The sequence below is a fragment of the Scatophagus argus genome, chromosome 2, assembly GCF_020382885.2.
Source record: "Scatophagus argus isolate fScaArg1 chromosome 2, fScaArg1.pri, whole genome shotgun sequence".
NCBI classification, from domain to species: domain Eukaryota; kingdom Metazoa; phylum Chordata; class Actinopteri; family Scatophagidae; genus Scatophagus; species Scatophagus argus.
The window spans coordinates 24,593,639-24,621,351 of NC_058494.1; the positions used below are offsets into that span (position 1 = coordinate 24,593,639).

The 27,713-nt window shown below is 43.5% G+C and overlaps 1 protein-coding gene, 1 long non-coding RNA gene and 2 other non-coding genes across 8 annotated transcripts; 2 read left to right on the forward strand and 2 right to left on the reverse strand.

Moving 5' to 3' along the window:
• Positions 1–981: 981 nt before the first annotated feature.
• si:ch211-79m20.1 (basic-leucine zipper transcription factor A) lies at positions 982–16,247 on the reverse strand. Of its 3 annotated transcripts, none has more exons than XM_046373067.1 (7): positions 15,293–16,247; positions 7,497–7,599; positions 5,763–5,843; positions 5,407–5,603; positions 3,631–4,780; positions 2,226–2,361; positions 982–2,014 (listed from the first exon to the last, which is right to left on the reverse strand). In XM_046373067.1, exons 1-6 carry the CDS (start codon positions 15,362–15,364, stop codon positions 2,234–2,236), a joined length of 1,731 nt encoding a protein of 576 aa, XP_046229023.1. In that variant the 5' UTR covers positions 15,365–16,247; the 3' UTR covers positions 982–2,014; positions 2,226–2,233. The 3 variants fall into 3 exon arrangements, with proteins under 3 accessions (XP_046229023.1, XP_046229015.1, XP_046229005.1); XM_046373059.1 differs by having other exon boundaries at positions 5,407–5,600; positions 5,763–5,846; XM_046373049.1 differs by having other exon boundaries at positions 5,763–5,846; positions 15,293–16,246.
• On the forward strand, positions 12,210–24,196 carry LOC124050488. 3 transcript variants are annotated; one of them, XR_006841637.1, is made up of 5 exons: positions 12,210–12,368; positions 13,293–13,401; positions 14,433–14,668; positions 18,492–18,611; positions 23,388–24,196. It is a non-coding gene; the product is annotated as an uncharacterized LOC124050488 (long non-coding RNA). The 3 variants fall into 3 exon arrangements; XR_006841644.1 differs by lacking the exon at positions 13,293–13,401; XR_006841633.1 differs by lacking the exon at positions 12,210–12,368 and having other exon boundaries at positions 13,074–13,401.
• On the forward strand, positions 24,016–24,087 carry trnac-gca. Its single transcript has one exon. It is a non-coding gene; the product is annotated as a tRNA-Cys (tRNA).
• A 1,061-nt stretch (positions 24,197–25,257) lies between the features above and the next one.
• On the reverse strand, positions 25,258–25,329 carry trnac-gca. The gene has a single exon. It is a non-coding gene; the product is annotated as a tRNA-Cys (tRNA).
• Positions 25,330–27,713: the final 2,384 nt, after the last annotated feature.

Consider the following 27,713-nt stretch of genomic DNA (forward strand, 5'->3'; position numbering starts at 1 on the left):
GAATTAGCCGTGCAGGGGAAGCCCCATTACACAACAGAATGACATTTAAGCTGCCTCTCTATCTTAAATGATCTTTCTGTCTCGAGCTCTACTCACTTGAGTATTTTCATTGCCTGACTCTTTTATTATCCTTATTTCCATTTATTTTTTCCTGTCCCTCCTCTCTTTCTTTCCTTCTCACTTAGCTGGGATGTTTCAGCTCAGTCCTCCTCTAACTGGGCCTTTGCCCCTTCATCCCCCCCTTCCCTCCCTGTCATTCATCTTCTGTCCATTCCTGGACTGACACCCCACCACCGCCACCCTCCCTCGTCTCTCTTTCACCATACGATACTTCTCTGTTGACGTGTCCGTCGGCGAGTCCCTATAGCAACCAGACATTTCTGCTGACCCCTGCCTTGCTTTGCGTGACAGAGCTGCAGGACGTTCAGTCAAAGGGCAAAGATTAGCCTACTGTATGAGTGCACAGCTTGGCATACCTGCACACATGTGCACACACGCTTTTCTATGCACATGCACTCATATGCATGCATTCACGTGTAGATTTAGTATGAAATTACATATACATTATATAGACAAAAGTATTGGGACACCTGGCCTTTACAGGGGACTTAACAGGGACTTTAATGACACCTCATTTTAAATAGGCAGACATCTTTGCAGCTCTAACAGCTTCCACTCTTCTGGGAAGACTTTCCACAAGATTTTCAAGTGTTTCTGTGGGAATTTGTGCCCATTCATGCAGGGGAGCATTTGTGAGGTCAGACACTGATGTTGAACCAGAAGGCCTGGCTCACAATCTTCATCCCAAAGGTGTTGGATGGGGTTGAGGTCAGGACAGGTCAGAGTCAGGGGCCTGAAATACAGCCCCATAAAGAGGTGTGTCTGGATACTTTTGTCTATATTGTGTACATGCAAATACGCACACAGAATCTGAAAGTACACAACTATAAACAAGCTGTATATTTGTTGATTTTTTTAAACTTTTTTATTAAAAATAACATTCATAACAGTAACAGTTGTACAACCAATAATTATAATCTGAAACATATTTGCAACAATAATTACACTTGAGAACTGGAGGACTTCATATCCTCCTTTTTTTAAATAAGTTAAGAAATAAACTTTTTCTCCCCTCCCCTCCCAGAAATCATTTTCTAAAAGCATTTATACATACAGTGTTGGCTATAACTGGCTCACAGCGATCTCTAAAAGCCAGGTCTTTAAGACGTGCTTTAATGTGGATATTCATAGCATGTTATCTAGGCAGGCATTTGGTTGTTATTCCATTTTGATCTGGCAGTAGTACAAAATGAGCAGGTTATCGATATTTTCCAGTACATCAAGCTACAGTACACGGTAGAGCACTTCTCTAGTCAATGTAGTATGATCAGTGTGTGGCTACTCCAGTGTTAGATAAAGTTAGATTCAGACATTGTAGGATAACAGTAATGTTTGGCATTGAGGCCTGAGCTGCACTCTCCAGTTTCCAGTTATCGTCCCAGTATAGAAATCTAGTTCTCCACAACTCTCTGGTTTCATCTTGAGCTCCACATTTAGCCCCCAATAACGACTTGTTAGTCCAAGTCAAAGTCCGAGTTCTCCATCTGTGGACCAATTAGTAGTTGAGCTAGAAGTCCAAAGTATTGACGCAGCCAATCAATGGCTACCAACTGCAAGGCCATCAGTCTAGCTTTGGGCATCTGATAGGCTTCCATCGATCCAAGTTAATGGGATTTGTGGTTTATACAAATGAAATCCAGTGTTTAGTGTGACAAGTATCCTCTCTTCCAGGGAATTCATAAGATTGCACTTCTGTTATATCCATGAAGCTGGATGCTCTGCAGCAGGAATGGTGACTTGATCTAAAGCTGGTCATTGGAAACGGCAGGAGTGTCCATCACCTCTGCTGAGTCCTCAGCATCTGTCCACAGAGTCAGTCATCCCACAGTGAACAATCCCATATTCCTTTGGTGCAATGTGTCTGGCCAAAAGCTTTTAGTTAGCTTTACCATTCCTGTCAAAAAGGGAGAAAATCATAACATGAAAATGGTCTTTTTTTCATTTTTTGCCTACAAAGATCAATAAATTCATCTATCAATCTTTGCTGCAGACACTTACTAACTTTCATATCATATTAAAGGATGTTCTTCCCCTTTATCATACCCCCCATCCCATGCTGCCATTATCATCCCTCCCTCCCTCCATCCCAAGGCTTATTCTCTCACCTGCAGCTCTACATGATCATGGCTCTGATGGCCGCTTTGCTGATGCGTTTCCGGTGTTTCCTCCTGCGGCGATGCGACGCTGGTCGGAAGGGAGCCCGGCGGGCTGAGGGCACGATGGGGGCCGCAGTGGAGAGGGCTGACAAAAATAGACACAGCGAATATAAAATGTTAACACCAAACAAGTAGTTTTGAGCTGTGTTTAACACATAGTTCCCATTTTCCCTCAATGTGCATTGAAATCTAATAAATGTTGAGTATGACAGATTAGCAAAGAAGCAACAAGATTCTCCTCTCCCAAAAAATCACAGCACTGCTGATTTATTCTGAAAAACAATGACAAAGAAGGAAGAACAATGCTATTATTCCATCATGAATCTTTTGTCATGAAAGTGTTTTTTCCTAAACCTAAAGTCATTTTAGTCGGCTAAACTTGGGAAAACAAGTAATGCTAACGAACTTGGCTACCAAATCAGCAAAATTCTTTTTGGTTATTTTGTAATGTGTGGATACACAAAGTAAACACAAACGGGGGAAAAACACATATGAACTAACGGAAAAAGGAACCATCTAACAAATGGATCACATGAACAGCAGTTTCATCCTGGTTTCAGTCACAGTACGCAGCACCAGTGGAGAATAAACACAGGGTGTGTAGCTCCTGTGCTGGCTCTGACTGCACTCTGAAGGGCAGCTCGTAACCTTGAAGTCTGCGTAACAACAAAGCCTGTGACTGCCTGCAGGTTGAAGTCAAACATAAAGCAGGGGGAAGTTCAGCTCTCTGACTGCTGAGCTCATGGGGAAGAATAGTAGGACACATGTGGCAGCGTTGTTCAGTCATACGTGTTCAGTGGGCTGCTTCCTGCCTGAGAAACTCCGCACTGATTGTCTCACACATTAAAACAAGACAAGCTCCACCGCAGAGACAAATGTTAGTCATTAGTGATTACCTTTCTCTGTGTCTTGCTTCCAATTTGACAAAGACAGCAATTGTAATACATGTCCTTTCCTCTGGATCAAAGTTTCCTGTCTTATGTGTTGCACAACAGCCTGGAGCAACAGTAGTGCTCTGCCAAAGTAAACGTCTTCTTTCTAGCACTGTTAAAAAGGCCACTCCACATTTTGAACATGTCGATCAGGCTCTACAAATTTAGGCTTTACAAATCAGGGAGGGTCTCATGAAAGTTGCTTGACGGGAAATGTAGGGTTCAATTTGAGACTAAAGCAAAGCCGCAAAGGACATGCAAAAGCTAAATCACAGAGCAGCCCCTCTCACAATATACAGACAAAATGCTCCCATTTGAAGCAAAGAGCTGATATAAAACACATTTGGGAAAACGCAGCCTATGACCTTTAAAACCAGCTTTTGTCCAAGACTAACACACATGCTCACACAGCTGAGCAGTACCTGTTTTAAATGTGGTCGGCTTTGGTCTTTGCTGAGGATGATGCGGATGAAGATGAGTCTCTCGATCCAGTTCCTTCTGTACCGTCTCCAGAATTTTCTGTCTCCTCTCCCCCTCTGTTAAATGACCGTCCCCACTGGTCAGTTTTGAGTCTTTATCCTTCCCCTGACTGGCCAGCTCTGCCCCAGCCGTGTCCCCACTATTGGCCGACCCACTTTCCTCCCTCTCATTCCTTTCTTTTTGACCGGCTGTTTGAGTCTCAGTCTGTCTGTGAATTGTGACCTCTGTATGTTTTTGGCTGGTCACAGACTCTTTCTGAAAGGTAGTCATGGGAGGGGTGGGATTTTGTTCTAATTTGGGAGGTTGGGTTGGACTGCCAGACGGAGAGGCGCTGTCTGACTGGGGAGCGTTGAGTCGATACTGTGTCCTCAGCTCTTGGTCCTCCACTGCTCCGTGGTTGTGCTGCTGTGGATGATGGGGCTGGTGGTGATACTGATACTGCTGCTGCTGCTGAAGCTGTTGTCCTTGCTGATGCTGCAACAACTGTTGCTGCCTTTGCATGTGATCTGGATGGTGCACCTCTCCACCTCCGTTTGCCACCTGCACGCCACTTTCCTCCCTGCTCCCGTCATACCCGCTGCCATGCCCGACCTGCTGTGTACTTCCCATGACACTATGCTCCGCCCTGGCTTCAGACGGCGAGCTGCTGGCCAGCCCAAACACCCCAACAATTGGCTGGTGCACCCCTGGCTGAACAAGTGTGGGTGCCTGGTGCAGCCTGGGCTGCGTCCAGTGCACCAGCTGTGTATAACTGCCCTGCTGCCACTGCCTTGCCGCTGGCTCACGCTCCTCTGGGTGGTAGTGCTGCTGGTTGTGTTTCAGGTCGTCATGGCGATGCAGGTCAGCCTTCGAAGCGTGAATCTTGGGTGGAGCAGGGTGGACAGGCCGGGGGACAGCCAGGGGAAGGTGGGAGGATTGGGGAGGCTGCTGAGGTGAAACTGGGTTGGGGTTGCTCTGAACTGAGGAACGAGTGATGGGAACAGACGAGGAGGAAGATGAGGCTGGTTGGCATCTGCAGCTGACATGGTCTTCCACTGAGATGATAGCTTTGTCATATTGCGGTTTTCTGTTTATGTACTGGATCTTTATCACCTGGAAAAGAGGAAAGTATTAGTGCACAAAATCTGTAAACCATTAATGGAATTTGAGTTCAGACATGATGGAAAATCCAACAGGAGCTATGCAAACGGATCTCCAGCAAATCAGTCTGGTTGTTTCATTTCAAGTGAACATACTGTTGCTGTACATGCAGTGAGGCCTGTTGCAACAAGTAGCAAATCAGTCTGATTGGCTGAAGACTTTGCCTTAAAATTTGACGGCTTCATGCCAAGACTTTTACTGCCTCAGTTTCTGAAGAAAGAAATGATGAATTACTTGTTCTCAAAGTTACATCAACTTAGAATGTAAGAGTGTAAATCATCTCTTAAGGCAACAGAACGAAAATGGCAAGCAGAGCTTTTTGAGGCTTCTCAGACTTTGGTTTGCTTTGAGAGGACCTCAAATGACCCTATAGCAACAAAATCACAGCACACAAGTCATTTGGACCGCAGAACTTTGATGATTATATCATATACTGTTGCCCACAAAAGTGAAGCACACAAGTACAAGTCTAGAGGAAAGCTCTTCCAGCCTCTTTTTATCCTGTTGAGAAATTTTCACACTAAACCTGTTTTACACAATGAACTTGTGTTTTTGTGGCAGCTGTATGCTCTGTGTACCTGCAGGTATCTGCTGGAGGTGACGGTGGGGACGCACTGCAGCAGCCTGGTGTTGCAGCAGCCCGAACATCGCTGCACCTCCACGCAGGGCGGCCATAACATGAAGTTGGCGTTGCGGCGGTCCAGCATAGACCTCGTCACCTCCATCACCTCTGTCCGAACTTTACATGCCGCCTGCTGGGCCGGCTGTGCCTCTACTGGTAGGGGGAGGACAGTGAGAAAGAAAAGAGTAACACAAGGGATTTTTGGGCAGGAATGGCATAAGGAGCGTTGAGAGACAGATGGCAGAGACACACAAATAGAAAACGACACAAAAAGGCAGACAGAAAGAGACAGAAATAGACGTGGAAACCTACCAAGACTTCTGGTGTATCGGCCATGGGTGTGGTTTGTGAGGATATCACGCTCGTGTTCTACTACTTCTTCATCTTCTTCTTCTTCTGCAGAAAAAGAGGAGGGAGGAGGGGAGGTTGGAAGATAAGGGGAGAGAATGAAATGCACAAACAGAGAGTTAATGAACTCAATTTCATATTTTCCAACTTTTATCTGAAAGCTGGGCAACATTGAGCCAGCACTTTTACAAGCGATGAAAGAAATGTGCAGAGCGCATGAGGCTGCGAGGGCAGTTTTTAGCAAAGCTCATTGTTCACTGCACACAGGAAGCCATTTTTTCTCCTCCCGCTAAAACAATTAGGCTATTTTCTGCCGCAATTTGTCCTCGCACTGTCAAGAATACTGTTGAGGACAGATATGAGTTGTTAAATATAGCTCATGTGTGGATCTGTGTGTGTGTGTCTTTGCACTCTCGCATATGTCGTCATTTCATACTGTAGCCCTTAGTCCTAATTATATCCCTGGTGTAGATTGCTTTTGGTCATGGTGTGTGTGTGTGTGTGTGTGTGTGTGTGTGTGTGTTTGTGTGCAAAACACAGATGCACAAGGTGTTATTTGGTTGCGTGTTAGCCCTAATTAACTGCCTGCTGCAGAAAGAGAACAGTTTGATATTGTTCTCAGAGGCTACTTTCTAATTTTATCTGTGCGTTTATCTGCGCCTAAATGTTTTGAAAGACTGATTCCTTTCTTTCTCTTTTATGTATTAACATGTGACCCATTTCATTCTGTTCAAGCCAGCCAGCCAGTAAGAATCAGCCTGCTGGTTCTGCAGATTTTGATGCAACTGCAACTCGCAGTGCAAATTGTCTTTTACAAAGTTGTGCGCCAAGTTTATTATGGTTTTGTTCTTCTATGCGTAGTGATGAAATAAAGTTCTGAAATAAAGTTCTAAACGGTGCAAATGAAAACAGCAAATATTAGGAGTAACTAATAAGTGAAAAAAGAAATAACAGTTTAAATAACAACAGCAAAATGTCATGACGATCCTCCAACCGCGTGGGTACAGCAGAACCCGTTAGGATTCCTCCTCTGGGGACCGTGTGGATGTGGATATCTGAACCAGAGTGGGGAGTCAACCAGCCAACATTTCCAACTATAAACTCTGTGATAAAACACACACCCTGAGTCACTTCCTCGTGCCCTGTTTCTGAGCATCCTTCCCTCTGCTGGTTCCTCTCTGTGGTCGCTGTTATGTCACTATGTTATTTATGCATTTCTGAAATGATCAAAGGCTCATCTATTAATATATGGATGAGTGTGTTTGTTTGGACGCTGTTTATGGGCGGAGGGGGCGGAGGGGGTGGTGGTCTCTTGCTGTCACACAGACAAGCATCCATATTTCAAAATCTGGAGAGGAATTCAGAGCAGGAGAACAATGCAGTGACCTTGTGCTGGAAGTTTTTTTCTCTGTCTCAGTTTGTTCACCACACACCAAGGTTATAGCTCTCTCTCTCTCTCTCTCTCTCTCTCTCACACACACACACACACACACACACATCAAGCTGCTCTGTCGTTCCTTCTGCTGTCTCGGGTAAATATTGCCTTAACACGGTGCTTGGCATGCTGATACTCTCTCTTGCTGCATTCCTATCTCTTCAGGCCTCTCGAGACACACCCACACACTTACCTCCTCCATGTCTGTGTTATTAGTGTGCATGTGTGTGTGTGTGTGTGTGTGTGTGTGTGGTCATTAGTACCTATGGCATTGGTTTCCTGCTGCAGCAGCAGCTTCAGGTCGTCCACAGAGGAGATGGGGGAGTTCCTCACCAGGTCGACCAGCGACGGAGGGAGCGGCTCACTCTGTGGAGACGGACAAACAGTCGTCATGCATTCTTACCTTTGCTTTGGAAACAGCTGTTATTGTAAGGTATGCCAATAAAATTTAAGGTGCTATTAGATTGAGTATAATCAGTAGCTGTGTCCCAAAAACATCATGGCAGATCAGACAGACACAGGCAGAGAAAATCTAGAAAAAGAAAACGAAAAACAATATGCAGAATTGATTGTTTAATGGTGTATTCAGGTGTTCTCAATACCCAATTCATAAAGTAAAAATTTTTACATTACTTTTAACATTATTTTGACCACCACTAATATACTGGATATGCTAAGGTAGTCACTGAGCCGAGAGCCCATTTGCATTAAAGAAAGGGTTTATTTTTGTATTTCACAGAAAAGAATGAAGTTACATATAAATTGAATTAAACATATAAATAAATAAAAACAAAAACCTTGTATAAATACTGTAAAATCAAACTTGAAATTTAAACTCTTGGGCAAATTTGAGGGTAATTTTCTACTGATAAACTGGGAAATATTTGTAGGAGTTTATGGGGGGCCATTGATAATCAGTGTGGTCTCTTTGAGTCAACTAATCTTGTTAATTATTGATAATATGATGCCACAATGTGAGGACAATTAAACAGAAATGGTACAACAACAGAAGAAAAATGCAAATACCTCTAAACAGTTGTATAATCAAAACATATATTTTTACAAATCTTTGTAAGACTCTTTCTCCCTTTAAGTTCATCTACTTCTTTACCTTTCTGGAAAATCAAAAGAGAAAGCGTGAGACGTGCAGAGAAAGAGGGCTGATGTATAATATCTCATTCCTGCATCTCCAGTCAACACTTGCTCCAGTTTCACTTCCTCCTGCAGAGGAAATGCTGGTTGTGATTGGTGTTTGTTGCTGCTGTTGTCACTCTCTCCCTGTCTGTTTACCCGCAAACGCCGCCGTTGCTCCCGCTGTAGCGCAGGAAATTAGCCTCTCTGTCTCTCTGTCAGTGTGACTTGTTCAGCACCAGACATCAAGAAAAGATCGACATTTCAAGTGACAAATGCCAGGCTTCTTTCAGAACTGTTTCACCACAGCAGGTGATTTATATGTGCATTTATATGTTCACATAGCACAAAACTTAGCTGTAATGTTTTGCTCGCCAAAGTTATGTAAGTAATTTAATTACGGCCCAATAAATGAGGAGGAATGTGGTGTTTAATGAACTCTTAATGACTGTCTCTCATTATGGATTCAGGGCGGCTGCTTTTGAGAAAAGGCTCGTGTGGTTTCTTTGTGGAGATCAAAGGCAGATTACTCAGTGTTCTGTGTCACATTTTGCTTTGGTTGGCTGTAAGTCGATACTATCTCACAGCAGTTGGAAGCTCATTTGATACAGTCACATGCCAGAAAGACGCCAAAACAAATTAAGGAGTGTAAAGAATGTGAGAGGAAAATATTTTGAATATGTTCTCTGAGATGCCCGCAGAGAAAGGTGAATTTATTTTTTTCTCGCTGCAATCATGCTTCAGAATTCATGACTTTATTTATGAGTTATGGTTATAACAAGTTTACAGTGTCTTATAAAACATCTGGCTCTCTCTCTTTGGATCAGCCTGATTCAACAAAATTTCTTTATGTTAACCACAACAACCGTATCAACTGCTTTCTTTCAAACCAGGTTTCTCCTGCAGACGCTCAGCCCTGCTCTGCTACGACAAACTGCAGTTACTATTTACCCAGACTGGGTTGTACTGCAGGTTAGCCTCACCTGAACTCATGCAGCCACCTGTTAAAACACTATTATATGCAAAATACAATAAAGATTTAAACTAGAGTGATCATACTGGACTAAACTGGACTATGCTGGATTAGACAGATGCTTCGCCTGCATTTAATCCTTCAAGAGCTCCTCGTGACAAACAGAAGATCTTAGTTCAATATTTACAGGATGACAGGTTAATGTTACATGATGTTATTAGTCAAGTTGCCATCCCAGTTTAGAGCAGGTTTTGGCTGAATGACCCTAAAATCTGCAAAAGAAAATTATTGTGCATGTCCATCCACCGCCTTTATGCAAATATTGGCAGTTGAATTGAAATGGACAGTTGGTGGCGCTATTTCTGCAGTCATGTGCCATAAAAGCACTGAGGAAGAAGAGGATGCAACAAGGCGACGATGTTGCAACATGTGATGCAAACACAGTTGTTTATGTTTGTTTAAGGTTTGAGGACTAAAGATCTAACATGACTTTTTGTCTCTTCAGTGGAGCAGAAGCTTGAATGTTCAGATTGGTTCATATACGTCCGCCTCCGTTGCACTTGGTGACATTTTGTTTTAATCTATAAACCAACATCTCAGGTAAGCATAAAGAGGGAATTTTTTGGGACATTTTGGATTTTCTTTATTTCTGGGAGTTTTCAGTGGGGTTTTCAGGGATTTCTCAGTTTCTTTCACGTGTAAACTGAAGCTGTGCATAAAAACAAATAGATTTACCCCTCTGTTTCAAAGGATATTGAAATAAAAAAAACTGTATTTTAGGAGTGTTCATGCATCTTTTCAAGCTAAACCCTGGCAGTATTCTCTCAAACAGATGGGACATGCAGTCTTAAAACAAGTAAAATGGGAATATCCTGATATTTCTGAAGACATCCTTTCATTTTTGTTGTTATTTTGAATGTTTTTCACCACCCCGAGGCCCTTTCACATCTAACCTGATTTCAGGGTTTGTCTTTGATTATCATTTTATGTTCCTGTCAGTTCATTTTTCATCCAGCTCTCTCCTTTTCCCTCTTGTTCTCTCTTTCTGTCTGTCTGCTTTGTGGGCGGTGGTGGCTCAGGACACCTGGATGACTTTCATGAGCCATTGGCTGACCTAGTTAAGTAAACACGTGCACACACACACACACACACACACACACACACACACTCCCCCCCTCTTTTCCAGTTCACATACAGATGCTTAACCACTTAACTGTCCGCCCAATTTGTCCTCAGAGCCTCATGCACACATGCACACAAACACACGCGTGCACACACACACACGCACACACACACACACACACACACACACACACACACAGAGGTTTCACTCTGGACCAAACTATCATTACAGTGACAGTGTTAATCTCTAACACACATTTGCACAAACACACACATAGAAATTAGAGAGTGGAACATGCAGACAGGAAATAGTTTGTCACACAGGCAAACAACAAACCGCTGGTTAAAATAAGGCCAAGAATTGGACAACGAGCTAATCATAGGGGTTTGAGCTAAGAGAGCTGAGAGCTAAATTACCCAGAATGGATCTGACACCAGCTTCCTTATTTGCTCTCTAACACACACACACGCACACACACATAAATAGGCCTCTAGTTGTTGTTTTTAGTCTCTGCTGCTCAGCACTGGTGTGGAAAGTGAGGGATGTTTCATATGTTACGCTGCGTGAGTGTATGTTGCTAAGCTCCAAGAGGACTGTCTGGTAGCATGTCGTGATATACAAGCAGGTCACACACACACACACATAAAAACACACGCTGCATGGGGCCTTGGAAGCCTAGAAGGCAAAGAGATTGTATGGAATGTTTGAGGAGAAAGGTGAAGTGTAATGGAATGTAATTATGGGGCCAGCTGACTGCACGCACACACACACACACACACACACACAGTCATACACAGTCACACATATACAAACATGCTATCAAAAAGAGACGCGGACTCCAAAAAGTAAACACACATAAACACACTGAATCCAAGTGTGTGACGAGTGACTCACAATCACACTGCGTTGTCACAACACACGCCTTCTTTTATCAGAGATATGGCAGATGGCCAACATGGTGTCGCTTAAACTTGACAGAATCCCAGAGCTCGGTGTGCGCTTCACTCACACACACACAGATTCTCACCCAGCTGCAGTGATGAGGGTACAGATGATGGATGGAAAGGCGACAGACGAGAGGAGAGGAGCAGAAGGGAGGGTAGAGGAGGAAAGAAAAAAGGAGACGTGGTGAAGATAATCACAGAGAGACGAGGAAGAATCACAGCGAGCGGAGGAAGAAGAGGATTTTTCGGGTTTTCATGCAGGGTATTAAATATGTCTGCCCACCCAGTTCTGCATCTGCACGGTGCGTCACATGACCACCAAAGGCTAAAAGGGTCTGACAACTTCCTCTGCAGGTTTATAACAGCAATATGACTTTCCACAATAAGCACAGAGTTCACAACTCAAGAGCTGAAGCAGCTGCTCAGCTAGCATTACTTTAATAGCAGAATATTTATTAAGTCCTGTTTTCATGCTAAAATTCCTTCGTGAGTTGTGATGATTTGCTGCTTTTCTGAGCGTAGTTAAACGTACAGCTGATCAAACATTACCTTACTTCATGCGATCATTACAGACGTCTTTCATCTATTTTCTGGCATTTTATAAAACAAAACAATTAATTGATTAATCAAGAAAACTGGTAATGAAAGACGATCATTAGGTGTAGCCCTACAAGAACAGTGAGTGACTTTTTAGCTCAGGCTTCATCGTCACCTGATCAAATTCAAGTTTCAAAAAGCTAAAGTAAAACCAGATATTTTCGTAGTTAGCATTCCAGACTAGCTGATGCTGTTCGCTGTGTGCCTGCAGCTGCTTCAAAAGCTGCTGGGATTGTGACTGAAAGCAAGGAGGCATCGCTGAAGGGCCTCCGCTGTGAAGCAGCCACAGGCACATCCACCCTCAGTGTTTGGCTTCGCCTGGAGTGTCGCCTCACTGCTTCATTAAAGCAGTCGGTCTGAATTTATGGTATGTTTGCAATTTTTCCTGCACAACATATGTAACTATTTTACCCTGTGATTTTATGTTTATTTTCTATTTCTTTTTGAAGAATGTACAGCTATGATCCACAAATCCATGTCACTTTGCATTTCGCTCTGTCCACTGGAGTCTCTGGGGAGAATTTTCCCCTAATGCTGCACCACACGCGGCTTACAAACAAATACTCTAATGTGCAACTGCGCTTTTCTGTCTGACACACACGCACGCACAGAGGCACAACCCCCGCCCACCACGCACACACACACACACAAGCACAAGCACATATGTCCACTACCACACATGCAGCTGCAGATGTGAGCGCACACATACACACAAAATACACACACCACCGCACGACACTGAAATCCCTTGCAGATTATTTGTTGTTCTTATGTAAAATGGATCAAGCTGGGCAGCAGCAAATCATCCGAGCTCGCCCGCAGAGACAATAGTCAGACAGCAACCTGTTCAAAAGCCACCAATCTGCGTGTGTGTGTGTGATGGTGAGTGTGTGTTGATGTAACAGTTGTCATTTGAAAAGCAGATGATGAAAGAACCGAGGTCTGACCTGCAGTGTGAGTGATTCTGCGTGTTTGTATCTCCAGTTCTGTTTAAAAGGATTTAAAATTGAGCCGTAGCTCTCAGTGTGCACCTGTTTTCATGCTTGTGTTCGTGTGTGTGTGTGTAAACATATTAGATAAGCTGTGGTTTGATTTAATTGCTCATAGACACAACAGCTGCACAGTAAATAGAAAATGATCCTTTCCTCGTAAATTATCATATTTTCTGGATGTGCTTATTCCATCGACCTTAGTGAACCTGCAGTGACTTTGCTGAATAATCTTTGCGTGACAGTGTGTGTGCGTGTGTGTGTGTGTATGACTGTGCAAACTCAAGACGTCTTTTCCACAGACAGATGTGGCAGAGCTAAGACGTCAAAGATGTCTCAGTTTTTTCCATCACTGGACTGCAGTGTGACCAGAGGAGGATCAGAGCTGGACCTGATGTGCCCCACGTTCAGGTCACATGGTGTTTGTTTAAATATAAAAAAATATGTCAAACATCCAAAAGATGCCAGCTCTGCTATAAGCTGCAGTTTAACACATTGTGCATGTTAAGTCAAGCATGTTAATAGTTTCTGTGGTTACACCGCAGACTACCGGATCACAGATTTAACTCCATCAACAGCCAGTTTCCACCCAACGAGCGCCTTTGTGCAAAGCACTCAGCTTCGACCTGCTGCAGATCAATGGGTGCTCCAGAGTGTTTGTTGCATCATATTCACACTGAGTGAAGAATGTCAAGATATTTCTCCAATCTGTGGCTCCAACAGTTGCAGGATATGATGCCTTTGAGGAAGACCAAGTAGGACAATGCTAGAAAGACCAAAACAAAGATTCTGCCAGTCCACATTGGTGTCACCTCAAAGGGCAGAAGAGCTGAGATCGGACAGAGAGTTGTAGGACAGGACTGAGCAGGTAGGCCAGGTAGGATGCTGCTGTCCTCATTACAGACACAACAGCATCAGCCGTGTGGTCGAACAGTCAGATGTTCAAAGGAGCTGAAGCAGCGTGATGTCGAACTACCATCTTGGTTGTCAAGTCTTGGTTGGAAAGAGGTTGGAATGGATGGTTGGATGTATGTGTGAGACATCCCAAACCATGGATCATAACCCATTTCTTACCCACAGTCTACACTGTCCTACGAATCTCCAACCAGTCCTCACCAAACCAATGAGGTGGCACAACAGAAAACAGTCATATGGGTAGTTTTGGGAGACAGGTGTGAAGACATCCTGGGCAGAAGTCTTCCGGCAGGACATCCACATGATGTTGAAGATGGGACGTGACCAAATGAGGGCACGAACAACAGGACTTTACCATGTCAGAACTTTTACCCCTTATGCTCTGCATGCCAAAGGAGATGCTCAAGTACCCAGCAAGACCCAGAAAACTGCACATCCAGCCGTGCACATGAGAACGCTACTGGACATTCTCACCAATTTTAACCAAGATGCTCACTTTTTTCATTTCTATCCTTTATTGTTTGCAGGCTGCCAGCTTAAGAAACAGGTCTCTGGAAAAACTGGGCTGAAAATTCTGACAACACAAAGAAATGACACGTCATAGACTTCAGCGGTGGAGTGACAGTGACAGTGAATGCAGCAGCTGGGCTCATGGATGGATTCTGGCTACAGCTTTGTACTGTGGTTTCACTCCTGCTGCTGGGCCCTCGGCCAAGCCCCTGCCTCACCCTCTGACGGTCAAACTCTTCCAAGCAACACTTCGGTAAGTGTCATGAAACACGAAAAAGGAACCACAGAGAGAAAACAGATTCCTCTTATGACAGAAGCTGCAGAGTCACACAGGGGCAGCTAAATGCACTGATGTACAGCCTATCTCTCACACACACATACACACACACTCTACAGTTTTCTGTGAGCTACTCATGAGTGCTACTTCAGTGGGAGATCAGTGAGGGCAGAGAATGTGAGACAGGGAGAGGTGAACAACATCTCATCAGTGGTATTTGGGTAGTGACTTAATGTCCCAAAGTAATACTATTTCGAACACTGAAATCTTCCTTCCAACTTAGCCTTTGATGTAACGGAGGCTCAACCCACCTCATCGTAGAGTTGACAGAGAAAAACTCGAGGCAGCGAATCAATTCAATTAACCATCACACAGAGTCGAAAATGACAACACAAATATTGAATTGAACAAATAATTTTAGTAGTTGGCTGTGTTATGATGATCAGCACATTTTGATCAGCCACCACATCATTCATGCTTTCATCCTAACATCAAGAGTATCGACTGTCATTTGGCCCGGCTATGCATTTTTAATCCACGTCTCGTTTCCCCTCACCGGCTAGAGGTCATAATGTTCACCGGCACATCCTTCGGTCTTACCTCAGCGCTTCCGAGCCGCAGACGGGCCGCTGAGAGCGCAGCCAGTAGCAGCAGCAGGACCCAGGACCTCATGTTGCCGCCCAGCCTGAGGAGCCGCAAGCGACCGGCTGGACATTTAGCACCTCGGCGTCCAATCCCCCGGCTGCACCGAGCCACGTCCCAGCTTCGTGTGCTGGCCGCTTGTGCAAGGCACGCACTGATTAAATATCCTCAAATGTATCACCGTTTATAAGCGCCGCTCGTCCGAGTGTTTGCTCACGGTGACTCACGCGCAGGCTAGACGTCTGACTGTGTCCATATCTCTGTTGTGAAAACTCTCACGGGGAGACATCAAGGGTGCTGTGGTACAGGTGCGTAACGGAGAGTGTTGTGGTACACGAAGGCTACAACCGCACAATTCTTATGATGTCAGTCTACAGTATGAGAGAGACTCCCAATAAGCCCGCGCTGAGATCCCGACGACGTCTTCTAAGGTGTGTGTGTGTGTGAAAAAACAAACAAACAAAAAAACCCAACAAAAAACAAACAAGAATATGCAAAGTGCCAAAGTGCTCGATGCGTCTGCTCTCCAGTCAAAACTCCAATCAGAAATGATCAGTTTACAAGCACTCGTTCCGAAACCTCAATGATATGTAACAATAATGCAGCATTCTTCTCATAAGTGAAACCCCGCATCTCCAAAAAGGTCCGTGCGTAAAAGTTGGTACACCTTGAACTGGCGCGTTCGTGCGTAATTCTCTGGACGTTCCGCGGCAGATTCGCTTCACTGCACAGAGCCTGTCTGTTTTATCTAAGCGCCTCTCCCCGCTGTGTTCATCTCACTCTGTGTCTCCGTGTCCCGGTTCCTGTCCCGGAGCTCCTGCCTTGGCCCGCTCCGCTCGGTCAGGCTGTTCTCGCCGCTCGCACTTCTCCTCTCTGGCTGCTGCTTGAGCGGTGAGCAGCTTTTCCACGTTCAAACAGGGCCTCCCCTCTTAAAGTGTCGAGTCAGACAGAGAAGAGACAGATCAGACCGGAAACTGGGTGACTTTGCTTTCAAAATAAGACGATAAAAATGGCATTTGGAAGGGAGCAACTCGATCTCTGCGATGAAAGTAGCAAATGAGTATCGGGAATGATTACAGTTACACCAGACTGATAAAATTTTAGGAGGCTTGTTGAAAGCCATGCCAAAACCATGACAAGATATAACTCTAACCATGGTATAACGCTGTCTAAAATGTTTCTTTGGAAACATTATGGATGAACACTAAACCAGAAAGAAAGTTTAAGAAGTAGATTATCGTCACTTTATATGTACGTAATGACATTGGCAACGTTACATTTAAGCAGTTAAAAGTCTTACTTTGAAAGAACCTCACTGGAAGTCTAAATTCTCATATAGCTGACTTGACTCTGGTCCTCAAATCTGTGCCAGGGCCCCCGTTCCTCTCCTCTTGAAGGCAGAGTTTACCACCTCCTTAATAGGAACAAGGAGACCTGAGCGCCTATGAGCGCTCTTAAAGGGAAAGTTTGGAGCCGTGACACTGATTATTAATGCCTGTGTATATTACAGTAAGGAAAATGTCACATAATGAACTTAATGACATTTGTTTATTTCATTTTTCATAGGTTTGTTTCCTCAAGTGATCATAATGTGAAACCAAAGCCTATTTCACCAAAAAACTCACACTGATGAAGTGCACAAAACGCTTACATGAGCAGAAAACACTCAAATTACTGAAAAAGTTTAGATGAGTTTTTGTTTTTTAGTTTTAGTAGTTGGGGTTGAGGTCAGGACTCTGTGTGGGTCAGTCAAGTTCTTCCACACCAAACTCATCCAACCATGTCTTTATGGAGCTTTGCTTTGTGCACTGGGGCACAGTCATGCTGGAATAGAAAAGGGCCTTCAACAAACTGTTGTCACAAAGTTGGAAGCATAGCATTGTCCAAAATGTCTTGGTGTGCTGAAGCATTAAGATTTCCCTTCACTGGAAGTCAGGGGCCGAGTCCAAACCCTGAAAAACAGCCCCTGTCTGAATCTTTTGTCTATGTAGTGTATTTCTGTCCTTGTGCTGCTGTAACACCCACATTTCCTCTTTGAGGGTTAAATCTTATTTTTTCTTTAGTCTTTAGATTCTGATATTAAAATAAATCTTAAGAAAGTCCAAGGCACATTGATTATTAGGGGAAAATGTTTTGTTTTTTTCTCTCTCTCCTTCTCTGTCACTAATGTAAAATACAGAAGGCGCATTACGTCATCAGTAATTCCAAATAAGTTATAAATCAGACCTGGCGCAAATGGTTTTCATAAAAACAACAGCGTTTTTTGTAATCTGCTTGGATTATTTTTTGGAATGAAGGATTTGGTAAACAGAGTAAACAAAGAGGACCAGTAAGTTTGGACAAACCCAGAATCACTTTACTGTGAAGATGGCTATGGAGGACTGAAACTGACAAAATCGAAAATAAATAACGACATAAATAAATACACACATTAACACTTAAAGTATCATGTCATTACATTCACCAAAATAATATGAAAAAATAAATATATTTATTTATTTCTGTTATTTTCAATGTGCATTTTTGCACATTTAGGCTCCATAGAGAAACGATATCAAAAGAGTTCAGAATAGTTGGATATGAAGAATATCTTTTGAAACACTGCAGAAACCCCACATACACACTTCACACATGTGACGATGCTCTGCACTGAATAATATCACCATACAATACCAACAAACAGCGCAGCTCAAAATCAGATCTCAGGCGTCACGGTCACTGATATGACAGGATAACACGGCAATACTTTGAACGTCTAAAAGCATTGATGACATCATTAGACATTCAAGAAGTTCTTGTGGGGTTCGAGGCTCCAGCCGATGTGAAAGTCAGTGCAGTGCAGCCTGAGAGCAAAGGTTCCACTATACAAGAGCAAGTGACACCATAAAGATTGTTTTTGTTTGTTTTGACTAAATGCAACAATCTGCCAAATCGCAGCGTTGAATCCTCGACTTCTTTAATGCAAAATTTCATTCATGAAATCTCAAAGGCGAACGATAAGAAGAAAACATTTCTATTAAAATGAGTGAAGGAATGTGAAAATAGTCCACCTAGTTTGAGTGTGTATACTGGAAGTCAAACTGGGCAGGGGGGTCTGACCTCTCAGGTACAAGTGTCTAAATGTGTTTTCTCTTGAAATCTGTTTACATTTCCAAAGCAGACCGCAGCTCTTTTCAGAAAGTCCAATCTGTCATGTCGGGGTCACGGCTGGACGGGTCAGCGTGGAAGCTGGGGGTCACGCCAGATTCTTCCTCCCTGCAGAGGGAAGACAGTGGAAGTAAGCATCCCTGTGCTGCTATTCCTGGACTACACACACACACACACACACACACACACACACACAGAGTCATATACCAGCAATGTAAATGCTGACCTTTTGCCTTCATGTGCAGTGTTAGGAGTGATTGACAGACCGACGGGACACATTTCTGTCACCGCATATCAGCATTGATCACAGTGTGCATGTACAGTATGTGTGTGTCAGTGTATGGGCCCGTGTGTGTGTGTGTGTGTATGTGTCACGACTTGAAAGGAGGGTATCAGGTTTACAGTATTGCTTGCTGTCAGCCCTCGATGTGCAACATAGAATTCCCAGAATTCCCAGAATGTCTGAGAGGAAGAAGATGCACTGTTCCTCTGTGTGTGTGTGTGTGTGTGTGCGTGAAATAGGACAAATCCACAACTTGCACAGCTGTGTGACACTGGACAAAACTGGTGTGTGATATCAGAGGGCACTTTAGGAAGGGGGACCTGCAGGCAGTCTGTGCCTCTGGGCCTCATTTTCATTCAATTTCATTTGATTCACTTCAAAATACTTCAGCCCCCCCTCAAGGGGGCCAAAAGAAGCGAGGCTGCAAACAGAAGTACACACAGACGATGCATGTACACACATAATAAGGTTTTGGTGTTAGAAATAATTCAAATAGACAAGGATCACATTTCAGGCACATGAGTTCTCCTCTCTTAGGGGAGTTGACACGAAACCAGCAGAATAATGTCTGCTTTGGAGTCCTGGGTGGACTTTCTCTTTCGTAAAGTGAGCAAATACCGAGCGCGTTTTAGCTTCTCTCTCTCTGCGTGTTTGGGTGATCATCTAGCGCAGGCGTGTTTGTCCACACCCACTCACTGACTTGAGTCAAAATGTTAGCCATTTTCGTGATAAAAAAAGTCATGTGTCCAGTGATCATCATAAAAACAGCAAACTCTCTCCTGCCCTTCAACCTCGTTTCAGCTGATACCAAATTATTACTTTGCGATTGCCTGACTAAATCAACGTGAGTGCAGGTCCACAGCTGCAGCGTGTATTTTCAGCTGGCATCACAGGGAAAGTCAGAGGCAGCTAAAGGTTGTCTTACTTTGCTGGCACGGCGCACCGACCCTCACTGAACTGGCTTACGTCATTGTTTTGGGAACGTTCTGTTTACCCAGAACACACTGAAACGCCAATCCGCCGTTTTAAGGTTTACACACTCAGGAGGGCATTTGGAAAATCTCACTTTTTTGTGTTTTAGTCTGGACGGAGGGCAGAAGCGTTGAGAGAAAGCTGCCTGTACAAATGAAACCCTAATGTGAATATACTCTGAGCACATTAAAATGAGACTATATTGAATTTCGTGCAACAAAGACACATTTTTTTCCCCCTGACCAGACATCCAATACAGACGGAATTAAAAGAGGCTTCACGTCCAGTTAAAAGAAGTAGGATTGGCTAATATTGAGTTAGCTCAAGTCAGACCGTCTGTCTGTTTTGGTTCCTTTGAAGGCTGCGTCACCGGAGTCATCTTCATTCCTCTTAGCTGGTTTCGTCTCCCGTCTTTTCACTCTCCTCTCGCTTCGCTATTTCCCCTTTTGAAACCTCACTGGGCATGTGTGTGTGAGAGTGTTAATTAACTTCCTGTCCAATATCCTGATCTAATTAATAGAGCGAATGTCTTTCCTCCTCTCCTCTTGCCAACTTCCTCCGTCACCGCAGCCAGTTGCAGGATGAGTCAAACAGCTGCTGTGCTCCCAGCCAGAGTTCAAACTCAGGTCACGAGCTCAACGCACGACCTCTGAAACCCGTTCTGCTGCTGTCTGACCGGCCGGCCTGCCTGAATCAGGACACGTTAGATCCGTAGTGGATCTTCTAGCAAACATTATCCCTTATAAATCCCACAGGTTTTTTGTTGTTTTTAGCTGCAAGCTTTATTTACAGTCTGCCAGCCGCTGCAGGGAAACTCTTATCATTTAAGAGAATTCCATGTTGTTTACACATGTAGGCTGGCGGTAAACAAAAACACGGGCAAACTTGTTGACCTGCAACAAGTGACTCGGCCACAAACAACCACTAATTTGCAAATATCAATGATACTGTATTTAAATTCTAACAAATCAAATGTATTGCAAGATTCTGACACATTAATGACTTTTATTGACTCTTGGTGGACAGAAAGTGTCCACCAAAGATCAGTTGTTTGCAGATGTTGTTATCTAAGTCATAAGATTACTTTAAGAAACATAAAAAATAAAATAAAAAAAATAAAAAAAAACGTTTTAGTTAAAATTCTTATAGTGTAATGGATGAGTTTTCTATTTTGGTGTAGAAATTGTTGGAAGAATCGTGCAGCTTTCCATTCCAGTGTAGGCAAGCTGTGAATAAGTACAGATTACCTTTAACACTACTGTCACCTAAACCCAGGACATTTCACTGACACATTTGTCATGTGATAGTAATAGTTTATTAGCAGTAGATTGTCCAAATGAAGGTTTTGAAGGCTGCTGATGTGGACCCATTTAGACTGCACTGACATTCAAAAAAAAAAAATTATAAATCCTAAATATTTCAGGATCAAAAACAACAAAGAATGAAAAAACAGCATGCAAAGCAATTGATATTTTAAATTTTCAAATCAATTTCGGCAGGCCAGCTTTGGGCCACGGGCCTCACTTTGGGCATCCTTGACTCCACATTTCTCAGTGAACATCAGACTCATGAAATCCTTCGACAGTCAAGAGCTGCAAAGAGTAGACGCCCCCCACCGATTCTGTGATACAGCTGGCCTTTACAGTTAAAGGGCAACAAATTCATGAACAAAACGTAAGTGTGTCATGAAATAAATGGACGAGGAAAATTTCATTCTGCATTCAAGAGGAAACTTAATTATCATTGTCATATCAGCAAAACATGACACTGTTTATCTGAAGTGGTCACATATCCACCTATAAATAATGTAATTAATGTCACCAGCCTATGGAAACATAAGCTGGCTAAACTTGGATCACATACGTTTTACTTCCACTTCATCCCTCGCAGTCCCCTCGAGACCCCAGGAATTACCTGATCCAACATCGAGCAGTGATTTGAGCAGGTGTCTCACCAAGTAAATGAACCCTTTTAAAAACCAAGTGAACAGTGAACTTTGGAATCCACCGGCCATGAAAAAATGAGTTGACGTAAACAATGGAATAGTTACAATGGAGCCAAGAACAGTTAAGTACAAGTGTGTGACGTTGCCAGATTGAGTGAGTATGAACAATATCTGGTGGTGTTTCCCTCCCTGGCCTTGACTTAGATTTTACTGGCTCCATTTTTGGCCCTCATATTGTATTTGAACTATAGTCTTAATCAAACACTGTGTGTAATCTGGAAAAACATGGCTGCCCATTGGCATTGTTGTGGCTCCGTGAATCACTTCACAGTTTCTTTCTCAAAGAGCGCTTTGATGAGATGGAAAGCAAATGAGGACTGAGCACTGAGTCAAGGGAAGGCGTGAGGGAGGAAAAGGGGAGGAGGGGACGCCGAGGGGGGAGGGCGGAATCACGGCTGTATTGTTGTGTGTTTTCCCACCGTCAACAGCGGAGGAAGTGGAACGGAGCAGCTAAATATACAAACAGCACAATGAGGCAGCGAGCGTAGAGCAGCTGTGGAACATGGCTGTCACCAGGTTCAGGAGTGTGAAGCACTTTATTTGTACAGGAAGAGCCGACTGAGAGCACACGCCGCTCCTCAGTTACACCCACACATCCAGACAGCCAACACATACGCCTCAGAGCTTCACCGCACAACCGCCGTCTGTCAGGGTCACGATGGGCGCATTGCGGATTTAGTGGTGGACCTGCGTTTTTTATCCAAACATGGGCCCCTGATGCCCCCCATGATGACTGATTGGATTTCTTTCAAGCAGCCCCTTGGTTTTCAATGATTTAAATGCATTAATAAAATCAGATTCAAAACTTAAACTTCTTTTTCACAAAGTGAATCTAAAACTTTTGGTTTCAAGTTTATTTTAGACATTAGAAATCTGCATTGTGAAAGTCACACTATCACTATCATCCAAATCATACGTACATACAAAGATCTTTCATCCGCATTGATTTAGTTTCATTCACTGTTTTATTTGTTGTTTGAATACTGGAAAAAAACTACATTGTGACTGCATGTTACTGCAGGTAATGTTCGTATGTACACGCTATGTAGTTTCTGTTGCTTTGGGTCGCTGGATAAGAACAAATCAAAAGATGTAGAGTGGGACCCTTAAAGTTCTTGTCTTCGTAGTTAAGCAGCCACCATTGATGATGAGAAGCTGTCTGACATGACTCAGGCAAAAATGTTCATGGACACGATTTTGAAGTTCCAGTGATGTGTAGTCGCGTTTGTGGACTTCCTTCCACACTCCGACTCTCTCCCAGCGACAGGTGAACGTAACGTGAAACATAATGTGAAGCATGCGAAGCTTAATGTGCTTTTGCTCACAGAGTTAATCTTCCTGAGCAGACTTTTACTAAGCTTTATAACGACTTTCATGACGGTTATTTGCTTTCCTATATTTTTCAAATTTCCAATTGCAAATATGCTTTTATTTTTTAAATAGATCGCCAGTTCTGAAATTCCACTCACTGGATGTAAATAACTTAGACTCAGCAAAAAGTCCTGATGAAAAGATGCTCTGCACCCTGGAACAGCAGCAAAGGTCTCTTGATGTATGATACTAATATGACATTATGTGGCACTTTGACTCTGTGTGTGTGTGTGTGTGTGTGTGTGTGTGTGTGTGTCCGGTTTCCTCCTGTCCAGGTCACGTGGGACGTGGCTCTCTTGGTCAGGGGAAAAAACAGGAAGAAATGCAGCAGACGTTTTTTCCTCATTACCGCGGCAGCAGCGGATGCACTTGTTATGACTTTATATGGACCTGTACAGCAGCATGACTGGATTAGTGATAAACACATGACAGCATGACTGGACAACATCATCCGCATCTGCACTGACATACAAGAAGGACACTTTTATCCACAGCGCCTGAATGCAGCATGAATACCCAGACATCACAATCTTTGTCATCATCGCTGCTATCATCGTTCTCGTCATCTTCGTTTCATCCACATCTTCCTCTGCTCTTCCTCCTTCTCTATCATGATCTCTCTCACCCTCCTCTTCCTCACTTGTGTCACTTGCAGCAGCTTGTTAAAACATTTAAACGGGTTTTCTTTCTAGATTCTCGTTACTGTTGCCACCAGTTTGGCCTAACGTATTTCATGATGAATTCAGATGAAATCAGCTCGATCTTGGTTATTCATAAGATGTGCTGGCCTTTTCTGTTTCTCCCTGTTCCTTATGACCACCAAATCGCTCACGCTGCCTGGCTGCTGACCAAACAGCTCTCAGCACAGCGATCAGTGGCTTCCAGTCTTTGGGCACTTGTGCAGGGGGTATAGCTCAGTGGTAGAGCATTTGACTGCAGATCAAGAGGTCCCCAGTTCAAATCTGGGTGCCCCCTGTAGTTTTTGTTGTCGTTAGTCAAGAAGTGACAGCTTTGATACCAGCATTCAAGCAGGACATCTAAATCGTGCTGACTAGGCCAGCTGGGCCCCATGGGCCTCCAGCCCTCTGGATCTCCAGCCCTCTGGATCTCACGGGCTCCAGATAAAAGACAAACATCCACTCCCCATGAGCCGGTGAACTGTCCTGTACACCTGAGCTTTCTAGGCATATTACAAAGCTCTACAGTATCTCATTTTAAGTAAAACTGTTTGTCTGGTTCCGTATTAAGTGGAGTGATCTTCCATATGAGTGACTGTATTGTGTATACATGGTGAGATGAACATGCTTAACATGCAGAGATGTGACTTTTGCTGTAAAACTGTTAGGATAACAGACCATAATCTTGTGGTGGATCCTGTTTGTAGGAGGGAGAACAGGACAAAGTTAGTTTCACCAGAAACCAGCTGTGATGATGCTGTGATGATCGTTACCTTTTTAATGAGAATCAGTTTGTCAGTTTGTCACCGCGCTTGCTGGTCAGTATGACGAATGTGCTTGTATCAGAGTGCAATGTCTGAGTTTTGGTTTGCTGTAAAATAACTGCTGATGGGGGCGTCTGGCTCGGTTTTAGAGCATCGGACTGCAGTTCAGCAAATAAATCCTCACATAGGTCTTTTACCAAGCTGTCCACTGTTAGTGTAGGTGAGAAGAACCAGTTGTTGTTAAAATGTGACTGCCCACAGCAGGTGTGCTCCACAGGTAAGTAATATACCATTTTTACCTTTTAAGTCTACAGGAAGAAAGTTTTTGATAGTGAAAAAGAAGTCTTTGAATCACATGTGGGCACAGATGCAGATTTCAATCACGTGGTGGCTGCCCAGTCAATGCTTTGCCGATGGACAGTCAGGTCTAACTGGCGTGGGGATATAGTTCAGCGGTAGAGCAATTGACTGCAGGTAAGGAGTTTCCAGTTCAAATCTGAGCGCCCCCTACGTGGAGAATGTGGCTTCACCTTTAATATGATCACGTCTTACATCGTTGCTCTGATGTACTTTCACTCTTTACAGAAAGCACCAGCAATTTGCCCATTGGAATCTGTGCTGCAATGGAACTAATATGAGTCTTTGCTCTTCGTGAGAACAATAGAGGACCCATGGTTGAAAATGCAAAGTCCAATGCTCCATGTAGGGGGCACTCAGATTTGAACTGGGGACCATTTGATCTGCAGTCAAATGCTCTACCACTGAGCTATACCCCCACACTGATAGGCAGCAAATCCAGCAGATACTGCAGGCATTTCTGAAAGCATAAAGAAGACTTTCCAATGGGTCAGTAGTGTTGTCACAGGAAGAGGTCAGGACTCTCATATCAGTGTCTCATGACTGACAGCAAGAGAGATGCTTTGACCTGATCTTTTGACCTCCTTTAAGGTCTCATAGCATTTGACATCAAGGAGGAAAAGGACCTGACACACATTAGGAACGCAGCAACTCCCACAGCCATACGCACATGCAAACACAAGCACAATTAAAAATACACATAAAACGACAATATGATTGATCGTCTAACGATGCAGCGTCAGTGGAATCTGATATCTGAATAAACCAGGAATTAAGGAGGAATGACCACAGAGCATAATGTATGAATAACTGCAGAAAACTCTGACAAACTGCTCTGTGTTATGGGTCAGTGTGGGAGTGACAGTCTGGTGTTCATACTCCTGACTCTGCTTAATGAGGTGAAGGTGGATGTTCGCTGTTCATCTAAACGGTTAGAGACACAGAGGGAAAATAAAAGCTGCACAGGCATTTCTCCTGAGTTTTAAACTCTTTTGAAAACAGGATAAAATAAGAGCTGGAATTTTGGCAGGTTTGATACAATGCGGATGGATGAGACGTCTGATGAGATGTCTGAAAACATGTTAAAACACATTATGAAATTGTATGGTATGGTAGAAACGAAGCACCACAACGAGAGGTTGGTTAATGAAATACAATATGACACACAATACACTGTGATACAACACAGCGAGTAAGTTTAGTAAGTTTATTTTGTGTGTGAAATCATGCAACGTCTCAGGACATTTTGGGATAATTTCAGGAATTTAATAAACTAGACAGTGAAAAATATATATAGAAAAAGCTCAGCTGAGTACCTGTTTTGCATGGTAAGAATACTTTCACCTGCGCACAGTCGATAGGTGTCACACTTTGTAATTTAACTTTGTAATCTAACCTGGATTATAAAGGTGGCCATAAAAACAAAAACAGAATCTGTGTTACGTGTTTACGTTTGGGGTTTTAACAGCATTTCCTGCAGCTGCATGTTGGATCTCGTTCCAGCACATGAATGAGAATTTCTGCCTGTGACTGTGTGAGAAGTTTAGAAGTTGAGGCGTGCAGTCAGTGTGATGGCGGAAAGCTTCTTTTAGCGAAGTTGCTGATGTGATGTTTTCGGGGGTGGGGGTTACAGTAAGAGAAGAGCCAGAGGTGATGCCCAGATGAAAGGACACTTTTGGAAAATATTGACTCAGTACCCACATTCAATTCCTAATTTGTTCAGTGATGACTTGTCCTTCCCTGATTCTTCACGCCTCCTGTGATGTGACCCTTTTCAGGAAGAAACAAAGACATCAGCACCGACTACCAGTGCTTAATTTGACATGAATAATGAATTACAGGCATTGCTGACCTCATTGTCTATGCTAGCAGCTGTTGGGTGGTTAAATTCTTCATTTTATTCAATGCTATTGCTTCCTGTATTTCAGGCCCTTTGATCATCTTATCTGTTTTGTCGGTGCTAAGATGGAGGATCATTTCTCATAGCCGAGATCTAACTGTACAATACAAACACACAATATAATGTAATACAACAGATTGGTGCAGTGCAGTCCGTGTGATCCTGTAATACTGTACTATATGATAATGCAGTTTATTGCAGTACAATGCAAAATGTTTACATATGATGGAAGAGTGACAGCCCCATTTAAACTGCAGTAAGAAAACTGTACAAATGACTGTAACTGCAGCGACTCAGACGTGCTTGTGATTACAGCCTGCTGTAACACGTGTACACAACATGTAAGCATGTGTGTCATTACCATGAAAACAAACAGTGTTTGACTCTGCTCAGTTAAGCCGCAACATGACAGTGTCGTATTTCCAAGCAGTTTTTAATGCCCGCATTCCTCCCCACCTTTGAGCTACTCTTCTTCTCGCCTCTTAAAAGTGCAGGTGGTGGTGCTCACAGGTGTAACACACACACATGTGCACACACATGCACACATACGCTTTGATCTGATGGGTGGCTTGTTCAAATTTGTGGGAATTTCCCCCTTGAATTGCTGCTGTAGGGTCCCCTTCCTATACCTTCCAAAAAGGAAAAAAAATCCTCTATTTCTTCTTCCTTCTTCTAAGTCTTTTGAAGCTTGCCAATGGTTGCCCTTTGGGGTTGGAAGTCATCCTCCTCCTCCTCTTCCTCACCCGCTTTTTTCTTCCTCTCATCCTTCTCTTCCTCCTTCTCCTCCTCTTCCAGCCAGACTGAATCCTCCCGTTGTTCGACGTGCTGTGATCCTTTCACAACCAGGCCACCAAGCGTTTTCCACTGGACTCCTATGAGGTCTTGGTGTCACACATCAAACAG

What these genes read in the sequence shown, in the direction of transcription:
- si:ch211-79m20.1 (XM_046373049.1), bottom strand. Translation starts at nt 15,364, where the DNA reads ATGAGGTCCTGGGTCCTGCTGCTGCTACTGGCTGCGCTCTCAGCGGCC. An exon ending in CCGATACACCAGAAGTCTTG is followed by an intron (nt 5,604 to 5,762) that starts GTAGGTTTCCAC and finishes TCCCCCTACCAG; the next exon opens with TAGAGGCACAGCCGGCCCAG. An exon ending in GCCGACCACATTTAAAACAG is followed by an intron (nt 2,362 to 3,630) that starts GTACTGCTCAGC and finishes TATTTTTGTCAG; the next exon opens with CCCTCTCCACTGCGGCCCCC.